Below are 19,975 nucleotides of genomic sequence, written 5' to 3'. Positions count from 1 at the left end.
GAGTTTGGAGTCAGACTGTTTGAGGGTGTGCACAGGTGTCTTTTTATACTGATAACAAGTTTAAACAGGTGCCGTTACTACAGGTAATGAGTGGAGGAAAGAGGAGACTCTTAAAGAAGAAGTTACAGGTCTGTGAGAGCCAGAAATCTTGATTGTTTGTTTCTGACCAAATACTTATTTTCCACCATAAAATGCAAATAAAATGATAAAAAGACAGACAATGTGATTTTCTGGATTTTTTTTTCTCAGTTTGTCTCCCATAGTTGAGGTCTACCTATGATGTAAATTACAGACGCCTCTCATCTTTTTAAGTGGTGGAACTTGCACTATTGCTGACTGACTAAATACTTTTTTGCCCCACTGTATATATACACATACATACATATACTGTATATGTGTGTGTGTGTTTCATTAATATTTCCTTTGAAAACGATGTGTAAATGACATAGAGAATTGCTGTATGTAAAAGCTCATGATTATATCGCATTATAATCTAATCGGATGCTAGGTGGGAAAATCAGATTGTAGTCGCATTACACTCGCATTACACTCCTGCGACTCTCGGCAGGGAAACTCGGACCGATTTTTCATACATTTAGTGTGATTCCGGCCTAAGATGTTGATCCAGAGGAAGGCAAACCCCTGGGGCATACACTACTAGCTCCATATTAGGGGAGAAATTTCTCCCGACCACACATACGGCAATCGGACCAGTTCCCTGGATCAACACATCATAGAATCTAGTGCACGTAACCTGTAATATAATATTTTTCAGGAGCGACATTCAGGCCCCCATATGAATTTTAGTAGTGAATCGACCATTACAACATCATGTGGCCGAGAGTTTCTTAGTCTCGCTGCTCTTACAGTAAAGAATCTTCATTAGTGATTATGATGAAACCTTCTTTCCTCTAGAGCAGTGTTTCCCAAACTCCAGTCCTCACGCCCCCGACACCTCATGTTTTCAGGATTCCCTTAGTATTGCGCCGATGATGGAACTATTATTAATGCACCAGAAATGGCCGCAGGTTCTGTCCCCTGTGAAATCCTAAGGAGATTCTAAAAACATGATGTGTTGGGGACCACGATGACTGGAGTTTGGGAAACACTGCTCTAGATGTAGAGGAGACCCCTTGTCCCCGTCGCAGGCCTACTCCATCACAGCGCTCCTACACTGAGGCAGAATCCATCCACATGACTGTGCACATGCAGGTCCCGTCCAGGGTTTTTTTGGCCGGGTGCCCGCGCAGTATGTTGACTGCATCCATAGTGCCACCGTCTGTTGAACACACGTCACACAAGCACCATGCACACACGTCACACAAGCACCATGCACACACATCACACAACACCATGCGCACACACCACACAAGCACCATGCGCACACGTCACACAAGCACCATGCGCACACGTCACACAAGCACCATGCGCACACGTCACACAAGCACCATGCGCACACGTCACACAGCACCATGCACACACGTCACACAAGCACCATGCACACACATCACACAAGCACCATGCGCACACATCACACAAGCACCATGCGCACACATCACACAAGCACCATGCACACACATCACACAAGCACCATGCGCACACATCACACAAGCACCATGCGCACACGTCACACAGCACCATGCACACACGTCACACAAGCACCATGCACACACATCACACAAGCACCATGCGCACACATCACACAAGCACCATGCGCACACATCACACAGCACCATGCACACACGTCACACAAGCGCCATGCGCACACGTCACACAAGCACCATGCGCACACGTCACACAAGCACCATGCACACACATCACACAACACCATGCGCACACGTCACACAAGCACCATGCGCACACGTCACACAAGCACCATGCGCACACGTCACACAAGCACCATGCGCACACGTCACACAAGCACCATGCTCACACGTCACACAAGCACCATGCGCACACGTCACACAAGCACCATGCGCACACGTCACACAAGCACCATGCGCACACGTCACACAAGGACCATGCGCACACGTCACACAAGCACCATGCGCACACGTCACACTAGTACCATGCACACAAGCAGCACACATGAAACAAGTGCAGTTAACACAAAAAAATACAGTACAGAATAAACACAGCACAAACACGTTCTAAACATGAAGTCTCATTATTGCTTAATTACCTCATCCGATCCTGTCTCCATTCCACCATGATGCATCCTGCACTTAGAGTAGAGGGAACTAAATGGTAAGCTCCGCCTCCAACATCGCTAATCTCCACCCCCAGAGCAATGAATTTCAAGAAGTCTGCAAAGTCTCCCATATTAAATACATCGTATACAGCATGAGAAGAGGAGCCGGAGAGTGAAGCAGCCATAGATCTACCCTCAGAGCATATCCTGCTGCCAGCGCCACACGCCTAAGAAGGACGCGGTGCTCACTGCAGGAGCTGTCAGGGAATGGAGATGTCTCACTCTCTCATCAGGAGCCCACTAGGGATTTTACCAATATCCCCCCAGGCCAGTCCCACCCTGTTCTTACATGCTTTGTTTGCTTTTGACAGCAGCAAGTGGTTAAACTGCTGGGGATTTTGTTATACCTGCACCTGTGCCGTCCCTGCGGTGTACATCTATGTTATGGAAGATGAGTCTATGAGGAACGTATTCAGCTGCCGACTCCGAGGAAGAAACTGCTTATTGTCTGTGGCCTAAATATATAGGTTTTATTAGTAGATGTAAAGAAGAAAACTAAATACTGTAAAATAATAAATCTCCTCATATGTTTCCCTTATTATCTCCAGTAATTGTATTATTACACAGGATTTTATGATGTTACATTATCTCATCTTCTTCTCATTCAGATCTCTACAATATCGGATCCTCTCAGTGAAGATCTTCTACAAAAGAAAATGTTCCTGATTTACCCATCAAGGATGGATATGGACAGAGACAAGATGGCGGAGAGGATATTACACCTCACCCTAGAGATCCTCTTCCGGCTTACTGGAGAGGTGAGAGATTCTGATGATGTCACATTACATCATTCTTATCTATGGGAATAACAGATGGACAGAACTGGAGAGGTGAGGACTCTGGAAATGTCTGTAGTGAGATTTATTAATGTGTCTCTTCATAACCAGGATTACACAGTAGTGAAGACCTCTAGTGAGCGCTGTCAGGACCCTGTGTCTGAGGGATGCGGAAGACCCCTGAGCCCAATCACAGGGCCTCCACCTTACCCCCTCATACATGAGAACATCAATGACAAGAAGATCCTTGAACTCACCTACAAGATGATTGAGCTGCTGACTAGAGAGGTGACACTGCTGGGAATGCTGGGACATTATAGAGTAACTAGCTATTGAACCCGTTCTACGTCCAGGTGGCGAGCATTTATATTGATATATGGTCTTCATCCTGGTATGTGCTGCTTCCATCCTGCGCCCTAATCTTGTCATGTGCTACCATCTTACGCCCCCTTCCTGTCATGTGCAGCCCCCATCCTGCGCCCTCATCCTGTTTTGTGCTCCTTCAATTTTTCAAGTGCTACTCTCTTTCTTCTGCCCTCATCCTGTCATGTGCTCCCATCCTGTGCCCCAATTCTGGTATGTGCTGACTCCATCCTGGTATGTGCAACTCCAATTCTGCAACCCCATTCTGTCATGTTCTGCACCCATTCTCCTCCCCATTCTGTCTCTATAGCATAAGGCAGCCCCCATAGGTAAACTCTGTAGTATAACGCAGCCCCCATAGGCAGACTCTGCAGTATAAGGCAGCACCCCCCCACAGGCAGACCCTGTATTATAAGGCAGCACCCCCCCACAGGCAGACTGTAGTAGAAGGCAGCACCCTCCAACAGGTAGAAGGGTAGTAATATAAGGCAGCCCCATAAAGAAAAACAATAAATCCTCACCTCTCCTCTTCCTGGTTCTTGCGCTGCTCCCTGCTCCCAATTCTGGTATGTGCTGACCCCCATCCTGGTATGTGCTACTCCAATTCTGCAACCCCATTCTGTCATGTGCTGCTCCCATCCTGCGCCCCCATTCTGTCATGTGCTGTACCCATTCTGCGCCCCCATTCTGTCTCTATAGCATAAGGCAGCCCCCATAGGCAGACTCTGTAGTATAAGGCAGCCCCCCACAGGCAGACTCTGCAGTAGAAGGCAGCACCCCCTCACAGGCAGACTCTGCAGTAGAAGGCAGCACCCCCCCACAGGCAGACTCTGTAGTATAAGGCAGCACCCCCCACAAGCAGACTCTGTACTACAGTATAAGGCAGCACCCCCCAACAGGTAGACCCAGTAATATAAGGCAGCCCCCATAAAGAAAAACAATAAATACTCACCTCTCTTCTTACTGGTTCCTGCGCTGCTACCTCTCATCTCCGGACCGTGGGTGCCGGACAGTGACGTCATCACGCCCCCTTGTCATTGTCAGCTTCGGTGACGTCAGACGCTGACAGGGGATGATGGGAGAAGGAGCGTAGCGCTCCTTCCCTCATCAATGTGGTCAGCTGCATCAGCTAGATGCTGATACAGCTGACCCTGCGATGACAGGCCAGGGGCCTGCCTGCTCAGGGGCCCATAGCGACCGGGTGGCAGAGCAGGGATATCGATTCTCCCTGCTGTGCCTCAGAATGTAACTGTATGGGCGCGCTGTGGACACCAATACAGTTACAGTAGCGTAGCTCCGGGTGGGCCCCCTCTGAGCTCCAGGCCCGGGGCGATGGCCCGGGGCGATGGCCCCCTTTGTCCCCCCTGTAGCTACACTACTGCCGGATGCATCATTCTGTGGGGTCCAGACTGCACAGGTGCGTCGTGCTTGCACAGTCTATAAAGTCCTTGGACAGAGTGAAGCTCCTAGCATTATATTATAGATGCTGTGAAGGGATCGGGGGATGACTGTATTATTGTATGTGTCAGGTTCCCATAAGGTGTCAGGATGTCTCCGTCTATTTCTCCATGGAGGAGTGGGAGTATTTAGAAGGACACAAAGATCAGTACAAGGACGTCATGATGGTGGTTCCCCAGCCCCTCACATCTCCAGGTAATAGACAGGACTAAATACACTTGGCCTATAATTATCTATATGTAAAGAATGAATTCAGTCCCTGTATGTGTTTCCTCCAGATCTATCCAGTAAGAGGACAACACCAGAGAGATGTCCCCGTCCTCTTCTTCCACAGGACTGTAACCAAGAAGATCCCAATGTTCCTCAGGATTATCAGGTAGATGGAGAGAAGGTGTCAGGAGATCTCCCCTATGATGTGTAGACGGCTGTGAAGGTCTTGTGCTCAGTCTTGTTTTATCCCCCAGTATTATATGTTTTATACTTGTGTAATGAGAACGGTGGAGATGGCAGGATTAGAGCTGACCACAGATGTGACTTCTCCATCTGTCTGTGACTTTTACAATATTTGTTTCAGGGTGAAGATCTGACCCATATTAATACTACAGAGACATATGTGAGGGGTGATAAGCGGTGTAAAGAGAAGATTCCTACATATGACAACCCAGGTGAGTAGTAACCACTAAATGCAGAGAAGTCACAGATTCTTCAGTCACCGGCTGTGGCTGCTTTATCGGTGGTGTAGTCCGGCCGTATTACCATGATCACCATTTTGCCTCTAGACCACAACATTCTCCTCCACCCAAAATTGTTCAAATAGCTTTGGGTATTGAAAGCCCTTTTCTATAGAACTTACAACCTGGAGGATCCACCTACCCCCTGGGATTAGGATACGCTGTTACCTGCCCAGATCTGTAAACTACAAAGCCAAATGACAGCGTACGTAGAATGTGCTGAAAAGTTAGAAAATCACTTGAAGAAAAATATTATGACGGTCCTGTAAGAGAAAGCGGAGGGTAATGATGCTGTTGGCTTCCTAGATCCCTGATATCTTATTGGATGAATCTACCGTCTCTCCCTTCTGTGCTGCTGAATGTGCTCATATGGTCCCTACAAGACCAGGTCCAGTCTTTCTGGCCAAACTTCACTTTTATGATCGACAACATTAAATGTGCAGTGAGGCCAAGTGTAAATTTCTGTACAATAACAACAGAGTTTCACTGTAAACCGAGTAACTTCAAACAGGATGTCCCATGATACATCTCTAAGCTGTGCGTGGTTAGTGGCTGTAATATACATTTATTCACACCTGCAGGAGATGGGTCCCACGCTGGGACTATGTGCGTGGCGAGCAGTGAGTATTCATTGTCCTTTAATAACGGACATGCTGTTAGCCGCAGTCGCCAGGCATTCACGTGTGCTCTCTACTAAAGGGAATGATTATTCATTGCATTTCACGCATATGGGAATGGAGGGCAGTAAATAATAATTTCCTTATCCCCTTTCTGACATTAGACGTACTATCCCGTCGAGGTGGTATGGGCCCATATGACCACTGACGGGATAGTATGTCATCACCGATAAGCCACGCTCATGAGGGGAGTGCGGCCGGGTGTCAGCTGACTATCACAGCTGACATCTGGCACTATGTGCCAGGAATGGTCACAGACCGCCCTCGGCACATTAACCCCCGGCACACTGTGATCAAACATGATCGCAGGTTTCCGTCGGCATAGGGAAGCATCGCGCAGGGAGGGGGCTCCCTGCGTGCTTCCCTGAGACCCTCGAAGCAACACGAGGTGATTGCATTGCTCCGAGTGTCTCCTCCATCCTCCTCCCTGCAGGCCCCGGATCCAAAATGGCCGTGGGGATCCTTCCAGGTCCTGCAGGAGGTGGCTTGCAAGTGCCTGCTGAGAGCAGGCACCGGGAAGCCTCCCTGCAGTGCCTGTCAGTGCTCTGCAAAGTGTCAGATCAGTGATCTGACACTATACTGTTCAATGATGTCCCAATAAATACCGTATTTTTCGGACTACAAGACGCACTTTTTTCCCCAAAAATGTTAGGGGAAAATGGGGATGCGTCTTATAGTTGCAATATACTTGCAAATCATGCAGCAGTGGCAGCGGCGGCGGTCCCGATGCAGCCTCCCTTCCCATGCTGGTGCGGCTGTGGCTGTGCTGCGGGTAGGGGCTGTGCTGCGGGTAGTGGTTGTGCTGCGGGGCTGTGGCAGCGGCTCTCTGGGCTCCGTGGGGGCTACGACGGCGGCTATTTTCCTGGCGCCCATGTTCCCAGAGGCCACCGAAACATGCCATTAATGGATGAGCGGGGGGCCTTCGGGCTTTGACGAAATGCCGTCGGAGCCCAAGAGCCGCTGCCACAGTCCCGCAGCACAGCCACTGCCCGCAGCACAGTCCCTGCCCCGGAGCACAGCCACTATTCTGGAGCCCAGCCCCTTCCCCGGAGCCCAGCCCCTGCCCCGGAGCACAGCCACTACCCCGGAGCACAGAGCCTCCACCCCTGCCCAAGCACAGAGCACCGCACCAGCCTGGGATGTGATTTCCTGGAGGCCAACGCACCAGCCTGGACCACCGAAAGACTCCTGTGACCACTCCTCCACCTGTGCCGATCCCTTCACTGGTAAGCTGAATTCGGACTGTAAGACATACCCCCATTTGAAACATTTTTTTTTCCTTATTTCTATTCTGAAAATTTGGGGTGCGTCTTATGGTCCGGTGCGTATAGTCCGAAAAATATGGTACATTTCTTTATGTAAATAATAAAAAAAAAAAAACAGTAAAAGTACACATATATAGTATTGCTGCGTCCATAATGACCCGACCTATAAAACTGTTCCGCTAGTTAACGCCTTCAATGAGCACCGTAAAAAAAAATAGATAAAAAACAAGGCAAAAAACAATGCTTTATCATACCGCCGTACAAAAAGTGGAATAACACGCGATCAAAAAGACGGATATAAATAACCATGGTACCGCTGAAAACGTCATCTTGTCCCGCAAAAAGTGAGCTGCCATACAGCGTCATCAGCGAAAAAATTAAAAAGTTATAGCCCTCAGAATAAAGCGATGCAAAAATAATTATTTTATCTATAAAATAGTTTTTATTGTATAAAAGCGCCAAAACATAAAAAAAAAATAAATGTAATCGTACTGACCCGAAGAATAAAACTGCTTTATCCATTTTACCAAACGGGGAACGGTATAAACGTCCCCCCCAAAAGAAATTCAGGAATTGCTGTTTTTTGTTCATTCTGCCTAACAAAAATCGGAATAAAAAGCGATCAAAAAATGTCATGTCAAAGCCAGTCTCAGATATGGCTTTTTCTTTGCCACTCTGCCCTGAAGGCCAGCATCCCGGAGTCGCTTCTTTGCTGTAGACGTTGACACTGGCGTTTTGCGTGAACTATTTAATGAAGCTGTAACAAGGAGAGAAAAAAAAACGAACTGTGAGGTCCAATGTATAGACGAATAAAAAACAATAAATGTATATAGTACAAAAAGACGTTGTTTATTACCGTATTTTTCGGACTATAAGACGCACCGGACCATAAGGCGCACCCCAAATTTGGGGTGAAAATTGCAGAAAAAAAGATTTTTTATAAGATGGGGGTCCGTCTTATTGTCCGAATTTACAGTATCTTACCTGAGGGCTGGTGGTGGCAGAGCAGGGTCACAGGAGGCATGGTGGCGGCAGAGGTGGGGTGATGCGGTATGGCGTGCACCTGAGCAGGGTCCCTTCCTGCTTAGGTGGGCGACGCCACGGCCTGGTGTCCATGGGAGGGTTGCAGCAGTGGTGTGGCAACGGCAGAGGTGCTGGGATGAGGAGGCACAGTGAGAGGTATGGCGTGAGAGGGGTCCCTTTCCCCGGTGAGGTGATGGAAGGATCTCGTGGGCACATGGACTGGAGATGATGGAGGTAGTGGTGTACATTGTGAAGCGAGTATTCCACAGGAGCTCATATGTCTGAGTCCTTGCCGCTTCCCGGCGCTCCTCAGCGCAATAATTATTTCAGAAGCCGGTAATAAGTGAGGAGCTCCGCTACCGAGACACAGCCGCCATGACCGGACACTGCGGGAAAAGCGCCTCTGTACTGCTGCGAGCCCTGCTGGAGGCGGAGAGCCGGCCGTGCCATGCGGTGCTGAGGAGCGCCGGGAAGCGGCAAGGACTCAGACATCTGAGCGCCTGTGGAATACTCGCTTCACAATGTACACCACTACCTCCATCATCTCCAGTCCATGTGCCCACGAGATCCTTCCTGAACCTTGCTGCACCCATCCTGGGAAGCAAAAGGATGGAGTATACAGAGTCCAAAGTCCCGGTGAGGTGATGCAGCAGCTCGGTAAGGCAGCAGAGCCGGGTGAATCCTGTTGATATCGGTGGGCGCGGCCATCTTCCTGAGGCCGCACGTTCGCAGATGGAGCTCTGCTGCCCGGGGCTTCAGGAAAATGGCCGCCGCGATCCCCATCTGCGCACGCGCGGCATCCCGCGGCCATTTTCCTGAAGCCCCGGGCAGCAGAGCTCCATCTGCGAACGCGCGGCCTCAGGAAGATGGCCGCGCCCACCGATAACATCAGGATTCACCCGCCTCTGCTGCCTTACCGGGCTGCTGCATCACCGCACCGGGAAAAGGGACCCCGCTCACTGCGCCTCCTCATCTCTGTACCTCTGCTGCCACACCTCTGCCGCCGCACCTCTGCCGCCACGGTAAGCCTGCATTGCGACTATTAGATGCACCCCCCATTTTCCTCCCTTTTTTGGGGGGGGGAAAGTGCGTCTTGTAGTCCGAAAAATACGGTAATAAAGACAAAAAAAGGAAGCCAAAGGTGGTAACATGATAATGACAACACGAAGAGTATATCTGCCCGTTGTAAGATAGCACTCACTAACGGGGAGGGGAATACTCGCTTGGCCCGGGATTCAAGCACGATTTTCTCACATAATTCAGACCATACGGTTTATTTAAACGTCATAAACCGCTCCGTAAGCCAGGTTACACATCATCATTCAAGCCTATAAATATTTCTATATAAGCACTTTTTAAATGCAACGTATTATGCAATATTTTCTTTGCTCACTTATTTATCATGTTTTGCTTTTTCTCTTCCTTTTTTTCCTTTTTTCCAGTTACTTTAGTGCACGGTTCACGCCTTTTCACTTTTCACTTGTTCACTCTTTCAGGTATGTGCACTTTACTTTATGTATACCCTTAGTTTTGTCGTCCTATATCCGATAGATCTACTTGCTGGCGAAAATTTTTTTTTCCTTCTTACAATATCTCACATCTCACCGTCCGGCGGAGTGCGCTTCTCCTGGCCAGCATGGCTTGGTTGCCATGGATACCTGTCCGGTACGCGTCGCATTTTCAGGCACGCCCTACTGACGCGTCAGAGGTGGGCGTGAACGTGTGACGTAGGACGCTGACTCCTGTGCTTCCGGTCATTGCGGCGCCATCAGCAGCCGGAACTGTATACATTACTGGGTATTTAAGCTGGTCAGTCTCTACCCTGACTTAACGCCCCCCCGAGGAAGCCATTGGTGCGAAACGCGCGTTGGGGTCTTCTTTACCCACGTCCAGGAACAGGTCGGTTCATATATCATTTCAGTTCATTATCTCTCCCCCACTACATCGGGTTTAATCTCCTCCATGTGTATTTGGCTGCAGGCTTCTTACACTATACTATTCACTATGTGTATATGCTTTGGCCACATATAATGATCTATTTTGATATTTCAGCCGCTGGATTTCTCTGCTAATGCACATATGTAACTATAAGAAGGTGAATTGAATTAGAGAGATGCTGTATATAATTCTAGTATATGAGAATTGCTCTTTCTATTGTGTACCCCCCGTGAGGGATTGATTTATTATAGCTGCTACTGTGAAACCCCTTTGGGATCACACATTTTGCACTGTCGGCACTTTATATATATTTCCATTATCTAGTGTTATACATTGATCCGGTACGATATTTTTGAACCCTTAGCCTACATGCAGTATTGTATTATCTACTGAGAGATACTAATCCGATATTGTCTTCTTTGCTATATGTGTAGTTTTAATACAATATGAAGTGGCTGGTATATTAGTCCTGCGAATATCTTCACCTGTACGTGGTACTAGGTTGTTGTCTTTTTTCCTTTTCATTACATCCTTAATATATAATTGTCATTGTTGTTTGAACATATTTTTAGAATACATTTTTCAATACATTTTCTAGTATTTTAGTAGCGCTCGTGTCCATTTCTTTTTTGGTTTTTGCAATTTTTCGTATGGCGGAGCTCTTATATCATTTGCCCCATTTTTTTGGTCTATTTTTGTTCATTCTGCCTAACAAAAATCGGAATAAAAAGCGATAAAAAAAAATGTCATGTCAAAGCCAGTCTCAGATATGGCTTTTTCTTTGCCACTCTGCCCTGAAGGCCAGCATCCCGGAGTTGTCTCTTCGCTGTAGATGTTGACACTGGCGTTTTGCGTGAACTATTTAATGAAGCTGTAACAAGGAGAGAAAAAAAAACGAACTGTGAGGTCCAATATAGACGAATAAAAAACAATAAATGTATATAGTACAAAAAGACGTTGTTTATTAATAAAGACAAAATAAAGGAAGCAAAAGGTGGTAACATGATAATGACAACACGAAGTGTATATCTGCCCGTTGTAAGATAGCACTCACTAACGGGGAGGGGAATACTCGCGTGGCCCGGGATTGAAGCACAAAAGCACGATTTTCTGACATAACTCAGACCATATGGTTTATTTAAACGTCATAAACCGCTCCGTAAACCAGATTGCATATCACCGGCTTACACATAGTCCATTACTTCATCACATTTGGCTTTACAAAGCATTCATTATTCAAGCCTGTATCTCTCCAGCCATGGGTGGCTGCACAGCTCATATAGCAGATACAGTTACAGTATATTACCACCCCCTTGTCGGGGTTACCTTCCAGGAGCTCCGCTCCTCACGCTGACTCCTTGTCAGTCCTGTCTTTCTGGGGAAACGGCCTTACCAGGTTCACCAACTTGTCTGGCCAGCACACCTCAGTCAGTCCAGACCCAGCGAAGGACAGTAGCTTCCCCAACACAGACCGTCCAGATCCACGGTCTCTCAGGTGCTTCCAGGAAGAGTCCCCTCACAGGAGCTTCCAAACACAGACCGTCCATGACCACGGTTTCTCCAGTACAGACCATTCAGGTCCAAACACTCTCACCATGTGACCAAACACTGGTCACATTATGTAGCTTGTAACTACACCCACGGGTGAGGTATGGATCACATGGGCTGGCCATGTGATCCTGACATCACTGCAGGTCCTCACACACCCGAAGTTCCTGCAGGAAAAAGGGGTACAGTGAGCACCCTCACCCAGAGGTGAGGTATGTGGGTAGCCAGACCCTGCCATCTGTCATAGCTACCCGCAACCCAGACCCAGATGCACTAAATTACATCTTCGTGCTCATGTGCACCAAAGACAAAATACTCCGGGTTGCATTGCAGGGAGCAGCTCCCCATACCAAGTAAGGCTTACAGCGCAGAAGACCTCCTCCTCTGCGATACATACCGGCTATTCACCACAATGCCGGACACTGTCTCACTATCCCCATTACGCCTCCATGCGTGTCCTGCAGAGCACATACAGCGCCCCCTAGCTGTAACAGGGGTCACTGCATCACACCGTGGACCACAACAGACCAGAGGAACAACCCATGTATAACTGACAACAATGATTGTATGACACAATGATACGGAAAAAGTAAAAAAATGAAAAAAGCGTATAATAAATAGAAAATAAAAAAATGGTGTTAGATGCGCGGTAGAAATAGAATGGTAATTTCTGTGCACAGGTAACGTAGCAGGTATATTGTAGCAAGAAAATAGTAAATAGTGATTAACACTGAATCATGTAACCTGCAAAAGACGTTACATGATTCACGTCGGGGCGCGTTCCTCCACCAACATGACCACACAGGTGTAGACGAGTCCGTCTCTGCTACATCTGGATGCCTGACATCTAGATGTAGCAGAGCCGGTAGATGATCGCCGGAGATGTAGCAGAGCCGGTAGATGATCACCGGAGATAACTCTCCAGTCATCACCTACACTACAGCGTTCTCGCAAACAGGTGATCAGCTGTTTGTGAGAACCAGACTAGTGACCGGAGATAAGTCCCGGTCATGGCAGTTCTCGCAATAAGTTATCGCGAGAACTGCAGTGGACGAGGGACTTCCGGCAGCGGGACAGGTGAGCTGGCAGACATGCGTAGTAAGCTGCATTTACGCAGTTTCTACGCATGAGACTAATCATTAGATGCAATTTTATCGCATCTAATGATAGTCTATGGCACATTTACGGCACGGCGACGGAGCGTCGCCGCATTGTAAACAGACATGCTGCGTTCTGAAAAGACGCGCCTCATGTCCGTTTACGTGGGTCTGCCGCCTGTGTGTTTTACTGCATAGTGGAGATGGGATTTCATGAAATCCCCTCCACTATGCTGTAACATCTATACGCTGCGTGTTTGACGCTGCGGCTCTAACGCAGCGTCAAACACGCAGAGTTTCCTGAACGTGGAAACATACCCTACTGCTTGCAGTCTGGGGGCACTTAAGGGTTAACAATAGGAAGCCCTTTACTTTCTTTTCCCATTCACCCTGTCCAGGCTTTGCATGTGCTTGTCTGCACCATTTCTCCAGTGCTCACAGACAGTCCACAGCTACTTTTCTCCTCCCACGAGTCACAATCTGATAAGCTGCAGGCCCCTGCCAAGAAAGCAAAAAAAAAACCTCGCCTTTGTATATGAGAGAGAGAGAGAGAGAGAGATTTTCTATGCCAGAATAGAAAACAAATCTGGGCATGCTCAGTGTACAAAAAACGGATTTGGTAGCCGGAACCGATAATTCACACATCCGTTCCATGCGTTTATTGCCGCAAACGGCCCTTCAGGCTTTTTCGCCGGACAGAAAAAAACGTTGCAGGAGACTTTTTTTGTGTCCGGCAAAAAAGCCTGAAGGGACGGATCAGGCACAAAACGGATGAAACGCATGTCCTTCAGGCACAATCCAGCGCTAATACAACTTTATGGGAAAAAACGGATCCGGTGTGTAAAAAAAACGGATCCGATTTTTTAAAAACTCGCCGGATTGTGCCTGACGGCAAAAACCTGATGTGTGAAAGCAGCCTTACTGCTCCAGGTTACTGCTCTAAGTCGGCCAGCAATGCGTGTGTCCGACTCCCAGCACAGCAGCCAGCAGGTCATCAGGAGACAGGGCACCGCCTCTGCACCTCAGCCGGCCGGGTGGTAACGAGTCACCTCACCTGCCGCTGGGCACGCCGCACGTTACCTTGTTTGCGACAGTGCAGACACTGTCAGCAAGTGTTAGAGCAGGGTTTGCAGGGAGAGTCGGCACCACGTGTTCTAACCTCTGACTGCTGCTCTGCCGCCCCCTGTCTTTAGGAATGCTCTGCCGCTTGAGGCGAAGTATTCAACTTGCCTCATGATAGCAGCGCTACGGGCCGACCCCCCCTAATTTTGCACCAAAAAACTGGGAAAACTTATTGACTCGAGTATAAGCCTAGGGTGGAAAATGCAGCAGCTACCGGTAAATGTCAAAAATACAAATAGATACCAATAAAAGTAAAATTAATTGATACATCAGTAGGTTAAGTGTTTTTGAATATCCATATTGAATCAGGAGCCCCATATAATGCTCCATGCAGTTCTGTATGGCCCCATAGATGCCCCATATAATGCTCCATGCAGTTCTTTATGGCCCCATAGATGCTCCATATAATGCTCCATGCAGTTCATTATGGCCCCATAGATGCCCCATATAATGCTCCATGCAGTTCTTTATGGCCCCATAGATGCTCCATGTAATGCTCCATGCAGTTCTTTATGGCCCCATAGATGCCCCATATAATGCTCCATACAGTTCACTATGGCCCTATAAGATGCTCCATATAACAATGTGCCAGATATAATGCTCCATACAGTTCATTATGGCCCCATAGATGCTCCACATAACAATGTGCCACATATAATGCTCCATGCAGTTCATTATGGCCCCATAAGATGCTCCATATAATAATGTGCCCCATATAATGCTCCATACAGTTCATTATGGCCCCATAGATGCTCCATATAACATTGTGCCACATGTAATGCTGCTGCTGCACTAAAAAAAAATGACATACTCGCCTCTCTTGCAGCCCGCTGCTCAGCATCCCGTCTCTCCGCAGTGACTGTTCAGGCAGAGGGCGGTGCGCACACTAAGGCTGGGGTCACACATGCGTGTTTTACGGACGTAAGAGCGCAGAAACTACGTCCGTAAAACTCGCATTACATACGGCACAATTATTCTCAATGGGGCTGCTCCTATCAGCCATATATTACGGATCCGTAATATACGGCTTTCTACGGCCGTACAAAATCGCAGCATGCTGCGTTTGTCAGCGTATTGCGCAAAAAAATCGCCAATAAAAGTCTATGGGGGCGAGAAAAATACGGATTCCACACGGTCCAGCAGTGTGACTTGCGAGAAATACGCAGCGGTGTTAGTGAAAAGTTGGTAATTCAATTGCCGGCATTTCATTTCTCCTGCACAAACCCGACAGGATATGAGACATGATTACATACAGTAAACCATCTCATATCCCTTTTTTTTTTGCATATTCCACACTACTAATGTTAGTAGTGTGTATGTGCAAAATTTCAGCTCTGTAGCTGCTAAAATAAAGGGTTAAATGGCGGAAAAAATTGGCGTGGGCTCCCGCGCAATTTTCTCCGCCAGAGCGGTAAAGCCAGTGACTGAGGGCAGATATTAATAGCCAGGAGAGGGTCCATGGTTATTGGCCCCCCCGTGGCTACAAACATCTGCCCCCAGCCACCCCAGAAAAGGCACATCTGGAAGATGCGCCTATTCTGGCACTTGGCCACTCTCTTCCCACTCCCTGTAGCGGTGGGCTATGGGGTAATGAAGGGTTAATGCCACCTTGCTATATTGGAAGGTGACATTAAGCCAGATTAATAATGGAGAGGCGTCAATGATGACACCTATCCATTATTAATCCAATTGTTTGAAAGGGTTAAAAAACACACACACACACGATTTAAAAGTAGTTTAATGAAATAAACACAGCGGTTGTTGTAATAATTTATTGTTCTCTCAATCCATCAGGAACACCCTCGCTTGGCAAAATAATAAATGCACAAGATACATACCTTCTGATGTCAGATCACGTCCAACGATGTAATCCATCTGGAGGGGTTAACTAATATTACAGGCAGAGCTGCGATAAACCACTCGCTCGTGCCTGTAATCCCCGGGTGCTGAAAGGAAAGCAGTGATCTATACTTACATTCAGTCGCGGTGATGCGCCCCTGCTGGATGTCCTCATGAACTGCAGCCTGGGAACTTTTTCCCACGCTCCAGGTCATATGAGGACATCCACCAGGGGGCGCATCACCGCAACTGAAGGAAATGTAGGTCAATGACCTATAGTTACCTTCAGTCGCGGGTATGCGCCCCCTGGTGGATGTCCTCATATGACCTGGAGCGTGGGAAAAAGTTCCCAGGCTGCAGTTCATGAGAACATCCAGCAGGGGCGCATCACCGCGACTGAATGTAAGTATAGATCACTGCTTTCCTTTCAGCACCCGGGGGATTACAGGCACGAGCGAGTGGTTTATCGCAGTTCGTGCCTGTAATATTAGTTAACCCCTTCAGATGGATTACATCGTTGGACGTGATCTGACATCAGAAGGTATGTATCTTGTGCATTTATTATTTTGCCAAGCGAGGGTGTTCCTGATGGATTGAGAGAACAATAAATTATTACAACAACCGCTGTGTTTATTTCATTAAACTACTTTTAAATCGTGTGTGTGTGTGTGTGTGTTTTTTAACCCTTTCCAACAATTGGATTTATAATGGATAGGTGACATAATTGACGCCTCTCCATTATTAATCTGGCTTAATGTCACCTTACAATAGCAAGGTGACATTAACCCTTCATTACCCCATATCCCACCGCTACAGGGAGTGGGAAGAGAGAGGCCAAGTGCCAGAATAGGCGCATCTTCCAGATGTGCCTTTTCTGGGGTGGCTGGGGGCAGATGTTTGTAGCCACGGGGGGGCCAATAACCATGGACCCTCTCCTGGCTATTAATATCTGCCCTCAGTCACTGGCTTTACCACTCTGGCGGAGAAATTTGCGCGGGAGCCCACGTAATTTTTTCCGCCATTTAACCCTTTATTTCAGCAGCTACAGAGCTGAAATTTTGCACATACACACTACTAACATTAGTAGTGTGGAATATGCAAAAAAAGGGGATATGAGATGGTTTTACTGTATGTAAACCATGTCTCATATCCTGTCGGGTTTGTGCAGGGGAAATGAAAAGCCGGCAATTGAATTACCGGCTTTTCACAGATATCGCGCAGAATGAAATCTAAATACAGAATATATATATATATGTCTCAATGACATATATATATATATATATATATATATATATATATATATATATATATATATATATATATATATATATATTTGAAAAAATTAGAACAGCATCATATTACCACACTTGAAGTGCAAAGTTTCCCAAGCCAATGTTGCAACGGCTCCAGCAATATAGGAAAAAAAAGGAAAACAGCACAAAAAAGTAACAAAAAAGTGGGACTTTTAATGCCTGAACGGCGTGGCGACGTTTCGGATTTTCCAATCCTTTTGAAAAAGGATTGGAAAATCCGAAACGTCGCCACGCCGTTCAGGCATTAAAAGTCCCACTTTTTTGTTACTTTTTTGTGCTGTTTTCCTTTTTTTTCCTATATATATATATATATATACTGTATATATGTTTTCCCGAACATTTGAGCACATAAATCCATTAGATGTCGGTTTTGCAAGCCTGCGCGAAAATCTCGCAGTACGGATGCCATACGGATTACATACGGAGGATGCCATGCGCAAAATACGCTGACACACCCTGACTACGGATCAATATTTTGGGAACATTTCTCCGTATTACGGCCGTAGTACGGACGTATAATACGTGGCGTATTGTCTTACGCCAAGTGTGACCCCAGCCTAATACGTCATCGCGCCTTCTGACCTGAACAGTCACTGCAGAGGACGCAAAAGACGGAGCGTCGGGGGAACGAGGGAAGGTAAATATGAAATACTCACCTGCTCCCGGCGTCTCCTGGCGTGGTCCCTACATGTCCCACGGTCTCCGGGTGAGGCAGCTTCTTCCTGAAGTGAGCGGTCACATGGTACCGCTCATTACAGTAATGATTATGCGGCTCCACCCCTATGGGAGTGGAGTCCATATTCATTACTTTAATGAGCGGTGCCAGTGACCGCTGAACAGGGGAAGAAGCTGCCGCGCCCGGAGACCGTGGGACATGCAGGTGAGTATTTGACAGTCGTCGCTCCCCCTCACCCGCCGACCATGACTCGAGTATAAGTCGAGAGGGGCACTTTCAGCCCATTTTTTGGGGCTGAAAATCTCGGCTTATACTCGAGTACATACGGTACATTTTCAACTGACACATGTAGTTTTCTTTATTATCTAGCGCTCTTTTGCAGGTTACATGATTCAGTGTTAATCACCGTTTACTATTTGCTTGCTACAATATACCTGCTACGTTACCTGTGCACAGAAGTCATCATTCTATTTATACAGCGCATCTAACACCATTTTTTTTTCTTTTCTATTAATTATACTTTTTTTTTTCTTTTTTTTCATTTTTTTATTTTTTCCGTATCATTGTGTCATACAATCATTGTTGCAGTTATACATGGGTTGTTCCTCTGGTCTGTTGTGGTCCATGGGCAGACATACACTTCGTGTTGTCAGTATCATGTTACCACATTTTGCTTCTTTTTTTTGTTTTTATTAATAAACAACGTCTTTTTGTACTATATACATTTATTGTTTTTTTTATTCGTCTATACATTGGACCTCTCAGTTCGGTTTCTTCTCTCCTTGTTGCAATTTGATTTTCGCAAAATGGTCTGCTATTCACTTTACAAGCAGGCATAGGATCATCCATGTTGTGTACTAATATTGGACATTTTCACCATTTTCACACATGCTTTTTGCTTGCTAAGTGTGTAATCTTTTCTATTTAATGAAGCTGCCAGTTGAGGACCTGTGAGGCGTTGATTTCTCAAACTACAGACTCTAATGTACTTGTCTTGTAGTTCAGTTGTGCATCGGGGCCTTCCACTTCTCTTTCTACCTCTGGTTAGAGCCTGTTTGTGCTCTCCTCTGAAGGGAGTAGTACACAGCGTTGTAGGAAATCTTCAGTTTCTTGGCAATTTCTCGCATGGAATAGCCTTTATTTCTAAGAACAAGAAAATACTATTGAGTTTCACATGAAAGTTTTTTTTTCTGGCAATTTTGAGAGTTTAATGGAACCAACAAATGTAATGCTCCAGATTCTCAACTAGCTCAAAGGAAGGTCAGGTTTATAGGTTCTCTAATCAGCCAAACTGTTTTCAGCTGTGCTAACATACTTGCACAAGAGTTTTCAAGGGTATTCTAACCATCCATTAGCCTTCTTACACAGTTAGCAAACACAAAATGCCATAAGAACACTGGAGTGATGGTTGTTGGAAACGGGCCTCTATACACCTATGAAGATATTGCATTATAAACCAGATGTTTCCAGCTAGAATAGTCATTTGCCACATTAACAATGATTAGAGTGTGTTCCTGATTCATTTAATGTTGGCTTCATTGGAAAAAACTGTGCTTTTCTTTAAAAAATAAGGACATTTCTAAGTGACCCTAAACTTTTGAATGGTAGTGTATTATTCAGAAATTTAAGATCCATGGGACTGTAGCCAACCTCCCTGGACGTGGCCGTAGAAGGAAAATTGATGACAAATCAAAGAGACAGATAATATGAATGGTAACAAAAGAGCCCCAAAAAACTTCTAAACAGATTAAAGGTGAACTTCAAGCTCAAGGAACATCAGTGTCAGATCGCACCATCCATCGTTGTATGAGTCAAAGTAAACTTCATGGTAGATGACAAGGAGGACAGCATTGTCGAAATGAAATCATAAAAATGTCAGACTAAAATTTGCCAAACTA

General features: G+C 46.6%; 1 protein-coding gene across 1 annotated transcript in view; it reads left to right on the top strand.

Moving 5' to 3' along the window:
- Positions 1-19,975, top strand: part of LOC143767995 (uncharacterized) — an 85,956-nt gene that overhangs the window by 42,553 nt on the left and 23,428 nt on the right. Inside the window, exons 6-10 of the mRNA XM_077256600.1 lie at positions 2,860-3,009; positions 3,139-3,315; positions 4,920-5,043; positions 5,127-5,224; positions 5,423-5,513. Of these exons, the coding sequence (XP_077112715.1) occupies positions 2,860-3,009; positions 3,139-3,315; positions 4,920-5,043; positions 5,127-5,224; positions 5,423-5,513 (640 nt within the window). The remainder of the gene's footprint in view (positions 1-2,859; positions 3,010-3,138; positions 3,316-4,919; positions 5,044-5,126; positions 5,225-5,422; positions 5,514-19,975) is intronic.

The sequence above is a fragment of the Ranitomeya variabilis genome, chromosome 4 (genome assembly GCF_051348905.1).
Source record: "Ranitomeya variabilis isolate aRanVar5 chromosome 4, aRanVar5.hap1, whole genome shotgun sequence".
Classification (NCBI taxonomy): Eukaryota; Metazoa; Chordata; class Amphibia; order Anura; family Dendrobatidae; genus Ranitomeya; species Ranitomeya variabilis.
Note: the sequence above shows the minus strand (reverse complement) of the source record. Positions and strands in the feature narration are given on the sequence as shown.